Source organism: Sylvia atricapilla, chromosome 4, assembly GCF_009819655.1.
Source record: "Sylvia atricapilla isolate bSylAtr1 chromosome 4, bSylAtr1.pri, whole genome shotgun sequence".
NCBI classification, from domain to species: Eukaryota; Metazoa; Chordata; class Aves; order Passeriformes; family Sylviidae; genus Sylvia; species Sylvia atricapilla.
Window position 1 is genome coordinate 42,520,754 of NC_089143.1, and position 12,151 is coordinate 42,532,904.

Consider the following 12,151-nt stretch of genomic DNA (forward strand, 5'->3'; position numbering starts at 1 on the left):
CCGCAGCCTCCTTCTTCCCACCGACAACTTCCCGGGGCGTAAACGGCCGCGCCAGGTGCCGCCCTCGCCGTGATGGGACGGCGGGCGTGGGAGGGGGAGAGGGAGGGGAGGCGGCAGGCAGGGCCCGAGCTGGCGGCGCGGCCCCGAGCTGGGGCGAGCACAGCGCGGTGTGTGAGCGCGGGCTGCCCGCCCCCCGCCCGCCCCCGCCTGACAGGTGCGCGCTCCTCCGCGGCCGCACCAGCCCCGGCTCCTCTGACCCCCGCCCGCCACGGCCACGGATTGTTTAGTCCTTGGGAAGCTGGTCTGAGTCCAGATTTTCCTTTGATCCTTTTTTTTTTTTTTTTTTTTTTTTTTCTCCTAAAGTGAGAGAGAGAGAGGAAAAAAAAAAAAAAAAAAAAGCCAAAGCAAAACAAAACCTGGAGACACAGAAAAGGGCTCTAGGAAAAAGTTTTGGATGGGATTATGTGGAAACTACCCTGCAGTTCTCCGCTGCCAGAGCAGGCTCAGTGCTGCCTTCTCCCCAGCGGCGCAGCCCGCGCCGGGCGCTGCTGAGAGACGCCCGGGCCTCGGTGCCGCGCCGCCAGTGCCTGCTGTGCCGGAGCCCCTCGCCCCGCCGGCCCAATGCTCCTCCTCGGGCTGCTCCTGCTGACATCTGCCCTGGCCGGCCGGAGGCAGGGGGCCGTCGCCGAGTCCGATCTCAGCAGCAAGTTCGCCTTCTCCGGCGCCAAGGAGCAGAACGGTAAGGAGCCGCAGCGCCCGCCGCTGCGCAGCCCGGGGCAGGGCGGGGGCGGGCGCCCGGCCGGCGCGGAGCGCAGCGGAGCTCCCCTCTCCTCCCCTCTCCTCCCGTCTCCTCCCGGCTCCTCTCGGCTCCTTTCCCCCGCCGCGGGCGGTGGGCGCGGGGGCAGCGCGGCTCTGCCCGCCGGCCCCGGCTGAAAGGGCAGCGGCTCGGCGGCCGCGGGGGGAGCCCGGCGGCTCCTCTTCTGCGGCGCTTGAGGTGCAAAATGTTTCCCCTTCCCGTCCACCGCCTCGCACGGCTATAAAAACAAACAAACTGAAAAACAACAACTTAAACCCAACAATGACCCGAGCACCTTTGTACCCTAAAGGCTTGGCTCTCGGGGGGTGGGTTTTTGTGTCTGCGCGTGAATGAGTGGTATTTTGTACGGGCTGGAAACGAGCTAATCCTGCATAGGAAATGAGAATTACTTTCAACTTTCAAGTGTACCTGAAATGTTTAGAAAACTCTCAAATGCAAGTTCCCCTGGGCTGGGGTTGCGCAGAGCTGGAGAAAGACTCCTTTCATACAGCAAGGGCAGCTTCGGGGTGTGTAATTTGCTTAGCCTCTGAACTCCATATGATTTACATTATTCAGATTTTTAAGCGCCTTTCCTCTTGATCTGCTATTATGAAGTAATTTTAAAGAATACTTTACAAACTGTAACGTTATATACTGCATGAAACCACACTTACTGTGGAATACCTAAGATTAAGGTTGTTAGCATACATTCATGGAAACCCTGGTGTTTAATGTACGGGGCAGGGGGGGTGTGTTTGAAAAATTTAGTGCTTAGTATGTCAGCTAGAACAAGCTTTCTCCCTGGGCACAAACCAACACAAAAGGCCGAGCTGGGAGCTCTCAAAACTCTCTGAACTGTAATGAAATAAAGCAGAAACGCAGATTCGAGGCTAATTCAATTCTCTCAACTTTGAACTTGGGACTCCCCAGATAAAACCATTCTACATCGTATCTTCTAATAGGAAGCAAAGTTTCAGAGACGTCTGCGAGTGCACTGTGAGTGGGCAGACTATGCAGTGCACTAACAAATTTAAAAAGGGGAGATTAATACTGCTGTGGCCTGTTAATGTGATGATATATGGCACCTGCAGACTGCTGGAGCTGCTGATCAAAGAGCAGCGTGGGGATCAATCTCTAATCAGAACAACTGTGAAGGGCCAGAGGAAAGTGATCAAAAGACTTAGAGACTGGGCTATTCTGACAGGAAACCAATCAGACTTTGTGCACAGTACAGGAAATTATCTGCTCTGTGTGAGAAATCACTCACTTTCTACCCCTTCCCATCCTACCTGGTGTTTAGAGGCTTTAGGGCACCAGTTTGTGGAAAAAATGAGCTTGGCAATTATAAACTGATGTCCCGTGCTGTTATGCTGCCTTCTCTTAAATTTGCATGGCGTGCATAACACACAGAGTATTGTCATTGCTTTGCTTTAACTTTGTCAGGACTGGAAAGAAACCTGCTATGCTGTCAGTCTCCTCTAAAAGGTTTGTTCCAGGGTAATGCAGCTGGGCTCTGAAAGGCCTCCAGGGTGCAACAATGGGAGCACAACAGTGTAAAAGGTAGATCAAACAGCACAGAAGTAAAACTGGTGTAAATAGGTGTAAGTATATGTGATGGTGCAAACTAGATTCTCTTCACATATAGCAGAAATGCAGCTGCCTTAGGTCAGGCTGCAAATGGTTTGCAAGGAAATTTGGCATGCTCTAAGAGATAGTCACAAAATCTTAGAACAAATGCAAAGCCAGGAGAAATTTTATATTAGAAAAAAGTGCCCTGAAACTATACTATGTCGTTGTTCGTACTCAGAACAGTTCAGGTTCCTTTTGTGGCTTACTTTAAGCTTGCTTTGTAGTTGTTCAATTGCAAAACTTACTTAAAAAATAGCACAAGTTTAAGTATAGCTAAGTACCAACCTCTGACTTTTCTTAACCGATTTAAGTTATTTGGGGGATCAGTAACACTAGTCAAACCAGTTCCTACTTGATTTAATTAGAGTGATTTTTACACTCTGCTGCAATCTAAAGATTGTATAGCTTTTAGCTAGAGGCAGGTTAAAACTCCCTGGAGTATGAGAATGAGATATTGCTGTTCATGTGCCAAATAATCTCTGGTCAGGAGAGAGAGAGATTTTTTTACTCGCACAGTCTACAAATAAAAATTCTGTCCTCAACTCATAAAACTGCTAAGTGGCCGAGAAGTTTTGCAGTAGAATGGATTAGTGTTACTCAGCTGCACGCATGGGTGCTATAGCTATTGCTTCAAGGTGGTGCTGAAGATGCCTGTGACCAGTTATTAATTCAGTGGGACTGCTTGTGTTTCAAAGGGTAAGCATGTGCTTAAGGATTAACTAATATTTACTTACTTAATAACTGAATTATATTAACTTCAAAATTACAATTTGACTCAATTTATTTGCTAATTGTTTGCATAAGAAGCTCTCTTGTTTTTGCTGCATAGTGAATATTATTTTAGGTGGCAATTTCCTAGTGTAAATATTTTTTTGCAATTGTAAATTAAATATTTTAGCACACAGTGTTTTACTGGTACCTCCTGGAAATTCAGTGTGTTGGTTGCTGTGGGGCCAATGTAGCTCCATTTGAAACCACTTAAAACTACCTCCATGTTTTTCTTTGCATGCCCTCTCTTATAGTGAGATTTTCTTTCAGAACAGGTTTTATTTGTAATTCTGCTTGACAGTAAGGGGTTTTATGTGATTTCTGTGAAAAAATCCTATTTATCTTTAATGTTTTTATTATATTCCACTGAGTAAATAATCATCTGTAGGATCAAAGAAGTTTGTGCAGCAGTTTTCTGGAAAGTAAAGTAGTAGTAAATGTTGCATGTGGTGAGGGCTCCCATTTATCTGGGTGGATTTCATTTCTACAATTCCTTGTCAGATTATCCTTTGAAGGGTTTTTCAAACTTAGGTGGCTTTGTCATTTTTCTTATGGCTCTTTGATGTATTTACTACCATTTTTCCATATTGAAGCAAAGAGTCGAGAAAAATTAAATGCTCAGTTTCTTTTAAATCACAAAACTGAATGTCTCGTATATGGAATTTGATTAATTGGATGGTTTACTTCTACTTTCTTGCTTCATTTCTATCTACTTTTGACTGCTGTTTCTGGCATAGTATCTTCATGCTGTTTCTGTAGCTCAGAAATGTCTGAGGGAGCCATTGGTGGGTTGAGTACTGTGAATGACTAAATTCTAGTGTCTTAGCTCTGGTAGTCTTGAGTGCACCTGCTTATGTGACATTATTAGCTTAATCTGGATTTGATTACAACATGAGATGGCAGGAGAATCTAAGGTCTGTTTACTTGGCTGCCTTAGAACAAGATGTTGTAAATGTTTAAAGTCATTCTGCTAAGCTGTCAGCTGTTACAAGTGTATCTATAGAACATAATGTAAAAACTACTGTTGGATGCCATAAGCAATGATGTGCACAGCTTATGTTGTGTGTACATTTCAGGTGTGGTACTGAATGACTTCAGAAGGCCGAGAACCTGATGTCAGTTAGAAACTCACCAGGATCAATTAAAAAGACTGATTTTCCTGCAGTCACTTTCAAGTATGAGTGAGCTTCAGTAAATATAGTTGCTGAAGTAAATCTTAGAAAACTGAAGTACTTTTTGGATTTTTGTCAATTCTACAGCATAGGTTATGTGTCAGTCATGATCTGTCTTTTCATAGATCTCAAAAGGAATTAGGTTGGTTTTCTACTTCCTCTATATGAATGGAAATGCCTAAATAATAAGTTTCACTAACTGCACACTTCATAATCTATTGCTTAAGTCTTCTGAAATGGGAAAGATTTATGTAGATTAAAAAAACCCTAATCCAAAAGTGTGTCCTTGCGACAGAGTCTGAAACTTGCCTATTTCAGACCATCCTTGGGAAAAGTTGGTGGATGCAGCTGGAACTGAGTGAGTAGCCAAAGTGCCAGAAGAAGATTCTCTCATCACCTCGATGTGTGTGTGGCCTGCCACACTTACTCTGAAACACATAGAGGATTCCCTGATTTGTGTCTCTCCAAAGAGTTAATTCAGGAAGTGGAACAGCATCGCAATAAAGAGTTTCTGATTAAGTTCCTTTAACTTGGGCTGGACATCAGAAAAACCTGATGATGTCCGAGTGATGCAGTACATTGAATCTTTACAGACAGGAATGTCAGTACTTTTGCCTGAAGGCAGTCATTTGACCACAAAATTATCTCTCATAACTGAATACTTTATCACTGTGTGATGCTGCTTCCACTGGTTCATGTTGAATTGAAGAGTGCCAGCACAGCCTATTGACTACTGCTGGGTAGCAGAAACTGTCTTAGTTTTGAGAAGATGGATATATGGGAAGTATGATAGATAAGCTGTGTCATCTAAAGGGAAACTTGATAGTAGTGCAATATTTCTCAAGTTAAATCTATTTCTGCCTAGTCCAAGGCTTGTTTTGAAATGTTTTAAAGCTGTTTTCCTGGAAAGTAATGAGTTACAGCACATCTTCTGTTGACTTTAAGCAGAAGATTGTGACAAATTAGAGGAGCTGTTCAACACTACAATAAATTGCAGAGGAAGAAGGTTTTTAAAAGTGGGGAAGGTTTGTGTTTATAGTTGACTTCTGGCATATTGTTTGCCCATCAGAGTGATGCTTGGGACTTCCCCTTAGTCCTGTTGTTTCTCTCAGTTTCTTCTGTTAAGTAAAAGAAGGGTTGTAAAAGCACAGACCTTTTACTCCTTGTCCCAAATATGTAGTCATTCCAACCTGTCCGTGTATCTTTTAGGGTTGGAATGGAATTTAGTGTAAAATTGAATCTTGAACAGGTTTTAGTGTAAAATCTTATATTTGCATTAACTGTTTCTCATTAAGTTTGCAGATTGGACTTCAAAGTTTTATGTCATGTTGTTTGAGCGGTTTTTAGTTTGTCTGTCAGTCAGATTGAGTTTTATAACGGAGAAGAAACATGTAGCATACTTTGAGTCAGGGACAGCTATATTGCCAAAAAGCTTGCACTGAACTTTGTCTTCACATAAGCATAATGTCTTTTATATCTTAGAACTTTATCCAAACCCTTTGAGTCTTAATTATTACATAGTCAACCTGTAATAGCAAAGTACTGATTTACATCATACAGCAGTGGCAGTGCATTATAGCCGTGGTTTTGGGGGTTTCTGTCTCTGTTGGGTGGTTGCTGCTTTTGGTTTTTGCTATGTCTGGCAGTTCCTGATTACTAGAAAGAGGATGTGCTGAGCAAGTCCACTTCCCTTATCGGGAAATGAGCCTCTTCAATTGCTTTGTAGATAGCTCTTGGCTTTACCAGAGAGCCATGCCTTTGCTTTTTAGTCACAAAGTGCATGCCATGGGAAGTACACTTCTTGGTGGGTAAGCATCTTAAGAACTGGCCAGTACACATGTAGCCTTTTAGCAGAAACCAGTGTGACTTAGAAAAAGTTACTGGAACGGAAAGTAAATACAGCTTACACATAGAAACATAATTATTTTAGTAGCCCTCAAGTGTCTGTATGAGTACTTTGTTGTTTCAGAGTTTCTGAGGAATTAATTGCATGTTAAAACTTACTCAGCCCCATCATTCCCTTTTGGAGAGAACGTTTTCAGCTTGTGTTTGAATGTAAAATGCTTTTTTTTATTCAAGTAGGTAAGTAAAAATTCATAATGTGTCACTGGAAAGCTAAAATATAAATTGGTGATTTGAAGAGGCTTTCTCTGACTGTAGGGTGTTATTTTATGATGACAGTTCCTGGAAAATTTGTTGCTGCCTCTCTCCATAGACATCCAAGCCTTAGAGTTCTTCTACCTTCTGATCACCTCTTCTTGGCATCATTTTAATGAGATTTTTCAAACAAATTTTCAGCGTTACATTGGGTTATTTATGTTTATTTTCATGATTTTACAGCATACTTAAGCACTCTCATGTGTAAAGGTACTTCATCTTTACAAAGCATGTGTACAATAACAACTCATCACATTTCCATAACATAATCAGTTTCCACAGCAGTTGGTTGGCTGGGTGAAAAAAGACAGGACTCTGGATGCTCTGGGAGAAAGTCTTACACACCAAGAGTATAAGAACTATTAAAAAACTAGTATAAACAAAGGAGAAAGCCCAGCTAATTCCTCGATCTCCTGCAAGCCTTCTGCATTAGGGTTTGCAAATGCTGGTTTTTTTGAGTTTTTTTCTGAGCTTAATTAGTTCTCTTCCAGCTATTCCATCTTTGTTGAGCTCGCCCTCAGTTTTGGACTTTGGCATTTGCCTTGTGTAGTATGACCTTATGTTTGCCCTGGGCTCGGAGCCTGCTTGGCTTCTTGCCACTGTGGAACTCAAGTCCTGTGAGTGTGTGCCACCCCCATGCCATGGCAATGTGCTTTCACCTTTGCTGACCAGAGCCTCACATGAGCTGGCTGCAGCTGAAGTTGAAAGGATTCCTCAGCTGTTTAGCTAAGTCTCTTTGAGCCACTGGATTATTATTTCACTGGGTGGCTATTCTCATTCTCATGAGCTAATTTAAGACTTTGCAGGTTGACTCTGCAGTGAAGATCTTCACAGTGATGGTTGCTGCTTTTGTTTCCAGAATTTTATTTTCTTTCTACCATTTTTTTCTGTTTGGGGCTAGGGAAAGAGGATATGAGTTAACTGCCCTTTAATCCAATCCAATACAGGCAGAAAGAGAGATGAAATAAGAAAATTTTCAAAGGTTATTTCCCATGAAGGAACTTTCAAAGGTTATTTCCCATGAAGGCATCCTTTTATACCACCAAGAGTGAGAGTTGCTAGGAAATAATCAATAACATTTTTTTTCCTGTGGCAATGTGCCTTTTAGTGAATTAATCCTCATAAATTATTCATTAAACTTGCCATTTTGTGGTAATTTTATTCAAGATGTCATTATAAGCATAGGTGTTTTAAGGAGATTCTTTTAGGCTGAAAGTCAACTCTGTTCCTACCTCCCTGAAATCCTAAAACACTGAAATTTCTCCTTGGCTTAGTTAAAACTAGTTATTAACTGCATTTAAACAGCATGCAGGCATGGCTCAGTTTGATCATTGTTGTGCCGATTTCTCCACGTGAAGTGGAGGGTACCATTGATCCTGGATAAAGCTTGGTAAAGGCGGGCAGGCTGGGGTTTTCTTTTGGTCATTGTGGCATTTTCTTGCCGGCATTGTGGCTGAAATTAAAAATCCTTGGTTTTCATTTTTTAGGGCTTGGTTTTCTAGATGACCAATGCTGTTGGTTGGGTACCTATCCTAATATGTTACATATGATATTACACTACTACTGAGGGAAGGCAGGGGAGGTCTTCCTGGTTTCAGCAAATGTCTGGCATAGCCAGTGATAATTTTGAGTGCTGGATCCCTTACCACCTTTATGTGGCTTTTCTTGAAACCTTAATCTGTCTGTTTCAGAAAAAGCAAAGAATGTCTTGAGAAAAGGAAACAGTGCTGCTTGTGTTTTCTATACATTTAATTCCTTTTTACATTGTTGCTGCCATAGTATTATTATGAATTGGCAATAAATCATGTAAGAAGGGGGAGCAAGGAGTTAGATGCTGCAGTTAATTAGGGAATTGGTTCTGTAATCTGATAAATGGGCTTCAAACTAGGTTCAGGCAGTAAAAGGTAAAGGAGTAATGCCCTTGTTGTAGTTTCAATATTCTACATCTTCAAACTGTTACTCATTTTGGCACAAATCAGCAAAGTTGGAGTTTTCTCTGTGTGTTAAATACCAGGGAGTGTCATGTTTGAAGTGTAGTTTACACTAGAAGATGATTTTGGAGATGCTCTTAGCACCCCTTCTCTGCCGATCTGTAACTCCTAATTTCTCTATTACAGCATTATTTGTTTAAAAGCACATGAAGTGGGTGGAAGAGATACTTATTTCTGAACTAATGCATGGTATCACTTGTTTCAGTTGTTATCTTTAGTAATAGTCTTTTCCACAAAGCTCAGTTGTCCAGTTTTTTACTAAACTATTATCTAGGGAGCTTCATTGGATGAGTAGCAGTATGATAGCAGGTAAAATATCGAAGTTTGATTATTATTATTATTTTCTATTTTGTTACTTTTTCTTCCCCAGTGTAATTCCTGTGTGACCATCCAACTGCATTCACCCTTGTTCCAAACAATCCAAGGCATTAGTTATAGGGGCTCCACGTTCCTCCTTGGATTGACAAAGAAACCAGCACTCATTTTATGCAATAGTTAAACATTAAAAAAGACATATGGCACAGGAAATTCTTTTGCTGTGTATGAAAGTATGGCGTTTCCAAACTGAAAGTGTTGTTCTGACTATTTCACCGGTAGTGGAGAGTTATATGAGGCCACTTCCATCTGCAGAGAATCTGTTTCACTTGCTTGTGGTTCTGGGGCTCATTCAAATGCTCTAAAACAAAATAAAAGGAGTGGATGTAATAACTTTTTTATAGAAAAGTCATAAAAAGCTACAGGGCCATGTAAACAAATTTGGTCATTTGCAGGATGTTTAAGTGATGGATTTTCAGTCCAAATTCAAAGGTGTGGATTAGGTTTTTACAGTCATCTTGACTGAATTTTGCCCTCAACAAGGTTTTCTTTCTCTGCCAGGAATGCCTTTGACACTACAGATGACAGGTTTTCAGAAATAGTGTTTCCAAACATTCCAGTGCATTCAGACTAAAGTCAAGATGCAGGAGAACAGTTCAGTTCTACGATTTGTTATTTTTCTAGGTGAATGAGGAGCCTTTCTTGATCTTCATGGCTACACTGTGAAGCTGTAGTGGAACTTTGTAGTATTCCCAGGGAAAATCAGCTAAAAGAGTTTCCCTTCTGGATTCGAACATGCCTGAACTAATTGCAAAGCAGCTGTTTTGGCTCTCTGCTCTGTCAGTATGAATAGATTTGCACAGAACAGCAGCAACTGTGATCTGAGCTAAGGTGTGTTAGTCACAGAAACGTGTGCCCTATCTCATTGAAACCCTGAACGTCATATCTGTGGTGTGCCACCTCACAAGGCCCTCCTGACTCACTTCATCACTTCTTGGAGAGGAGAGAAAAATATGATAACTAAGACTTCTGCATGTTAAGATGTGGGTCATTTATTTGATGCAAATATAAGCCTGAGAATGGTCAATTTTCTCACATTTGCAGGAGGAATAATTGATGTTAGGTGCTGCAGGGTGCTCCCCTTCTAAAAAGATGTGCTTGCTCTGTTACTACCAAAGCAACTTCTGTTACCTTTTATAACTATTCATGCACTAAAATCTGTAGATCATTTCAGAAAGAAAATAACTTCTCTAAGCACAAGTTCGATGTTAGTAGTAATTAACTGTACATGGGTGAAGCTCTCTATTTGTATGTACAGTGCTAAATAATGAATTGTTGATGCATCTCTTAGATGCTTGATAATGTGCCTGTGAAACTAACAGTTGTTACCTGGAAAGTGTATATGTGTGATTATGCAGCATTTGAAGAAGTCTTTCAGAAAGGGATTCTAATGTATGTTGCATTAGATAGTGTCAAGTGTAAAAGGTTTGTATGTATATTATTGGCAAATTGTGTTTCAGAAAAATATTTTGGGGAAGTGGTCTATCTTAATATTTCAAGGCTTCCATGTCTTACTACTTAGTTGGTCTGTTTTTACAGAGGGAAGTTTGTATGTACCAACATTTCTGTTACTTGTGAACCTATAGTGTATCTGAAAGGGAGGTAAAATCTCTTAATTGACAGCTAACAAGTAATGGCTCCAAAACAAACATTAACTCTATAAAAGGAGATTAAACTGTTGGATATGACCTTGCCTACTCTTTTAAAATGTGGCTAAAGATTCTTGATGGCCTTGCTTTCTCTGTGTCATTCAAAAAACCCAGGCCCAAGGTGTGCTGCATATTTATAGGCAGACTGGAGTCTGAGATTTTAAATACTCTAAAAATTTGTGCTAAGCACTCACTGTATCTCTCACAGCACCTGCTGTTATGAGAAGTCACAAAGTACTTGCCTGTAGTGCTAATGCAGCCTTGTAGTTACTCCTTTTGAAATGGAGATTGAATCTGTGACAGTTGAGTCTTTCAGCAGTCCTTACATATCTGCCTAAGAGCTTTTATAAAGATTGGCATAAGATGCTGGGAACAGCCTTTTTTTTGGTTGTTGTTTCTTCCTTGGGAATCTTTATTCTGTACCTGTTCTCAGTACCTGAAAGAACTGGTATGTGTGTGGTGTCCCAGACTTCCCAAGAACTGGGAAGTGGGTGTCCTAGGCTGAGTCCAAACAGTACTGGCATAGAGTTTGAGTTACATAATTTTCATTTCAAGAGAGACCACTGAGATTGTCTTTGGTATTACCTAACACCTCAAGAATGCCACACCTTGGCAGAGTATGACAGTAAAGAGAGCTCTGTTGCTTCAATACCTGCCTGACTTTCAAAATTTTCATATTGCTTGTGGGGAAAAAGATGGTTTTGCACAGTTGTCAAGTAGAAAGATAAACATGTTTTTAAAGCATGTGCCTGCCTTATCAGCAAGAATCTTACAAAACTCTGGTTGGCCTCATTTGTCAAGAGGCATGTGGAGGTCGGCGTAGTGGTAATACCCAGTGAAGTAGCAGTGAAATGTTTCCTGATTGTTCTTGCTTCTAACATAGTTACCAAAATTTGGACCCAGTTAGTCTTTCACACTGGGGAAAGAAACTGTGATGTGCTATAAGTATGTCTAACACTGACCACTGGTTTTATGGGATGTTTGGCTTCTCTTTAAGTTTGGGGATCTAGCTATTATTAAAAATACTGTTTGCAGGTTGGATCAATGTCTGTGAATAAAGTTGATTTCTCTTGCTTATTATGGGAAAAAGCACCCAAATTTGCTAATGGTTCTGATTCATCTGAAACACTTAAAAAGATTTCACTATAGAAGAGAGGATTAGTTTTCTAAGGGACCGTTTTAACAGCCCAATATTTCTGGCAGCAGTTGCTTGGTAGATGGTTGTTAATTATTCAAATTTATGGTTATGTGCACTTGTGTGTGGTGTATTCTGACATTTTTCTGTATGTGGATACTTCATTTATGTTTGTTCTCATTCTATTTCTTGAGGTTTGTTCTTGGGCTAAGTTGACATGTTCAGATTTTTTCAGTTTTAGGAAGTGCTTGGTACCTTTTTGTTCAGTATTTGCATTTCAGATGAGAATGTGTTTTCTGTGGTTTTTCAGAAAGCGAGAATCTGAGAATCTCTTGTTTTAGGTTGGCTTGGGCAAGCAATGGGGACTATTGGAGCTAAAAGAGTTTTGACTGAATTCCAAGGTGGACTGTCAGTGGGGTAACAAGTCCTAAAACTTTCAATAAATTGTGTAAAGTTTAAATAGTAATCTTTTATGTATA

The 12,151-nt window shown here is 40.9% G+C and overlaps 1 protein-coding gene across 1 annotated transcript in view; it reads left to right on the forward strand.

Moving 5' to 3' along the window:
- Positions 1 to 389: 389 nt before the first annotated feature.
- The window catches only part of PDGFC (platelet derived growth factor C), a 122,531-nt gene continuing 110,769 nt past the window's right edge, over positions 390 to 12,151 (forward strand). Inside the window, exon 1 of the mRNA XM_066317666.1 lies at positions 390 to 739. Coding sequence (XP_066173763.1) covers positions 622 to 739 — 118 coding nt within the window. The 5' untranslated portion in view covers positions 390 to 621. The remainder of the gene's footprint in view (positions 740 to 12,151) is intronic.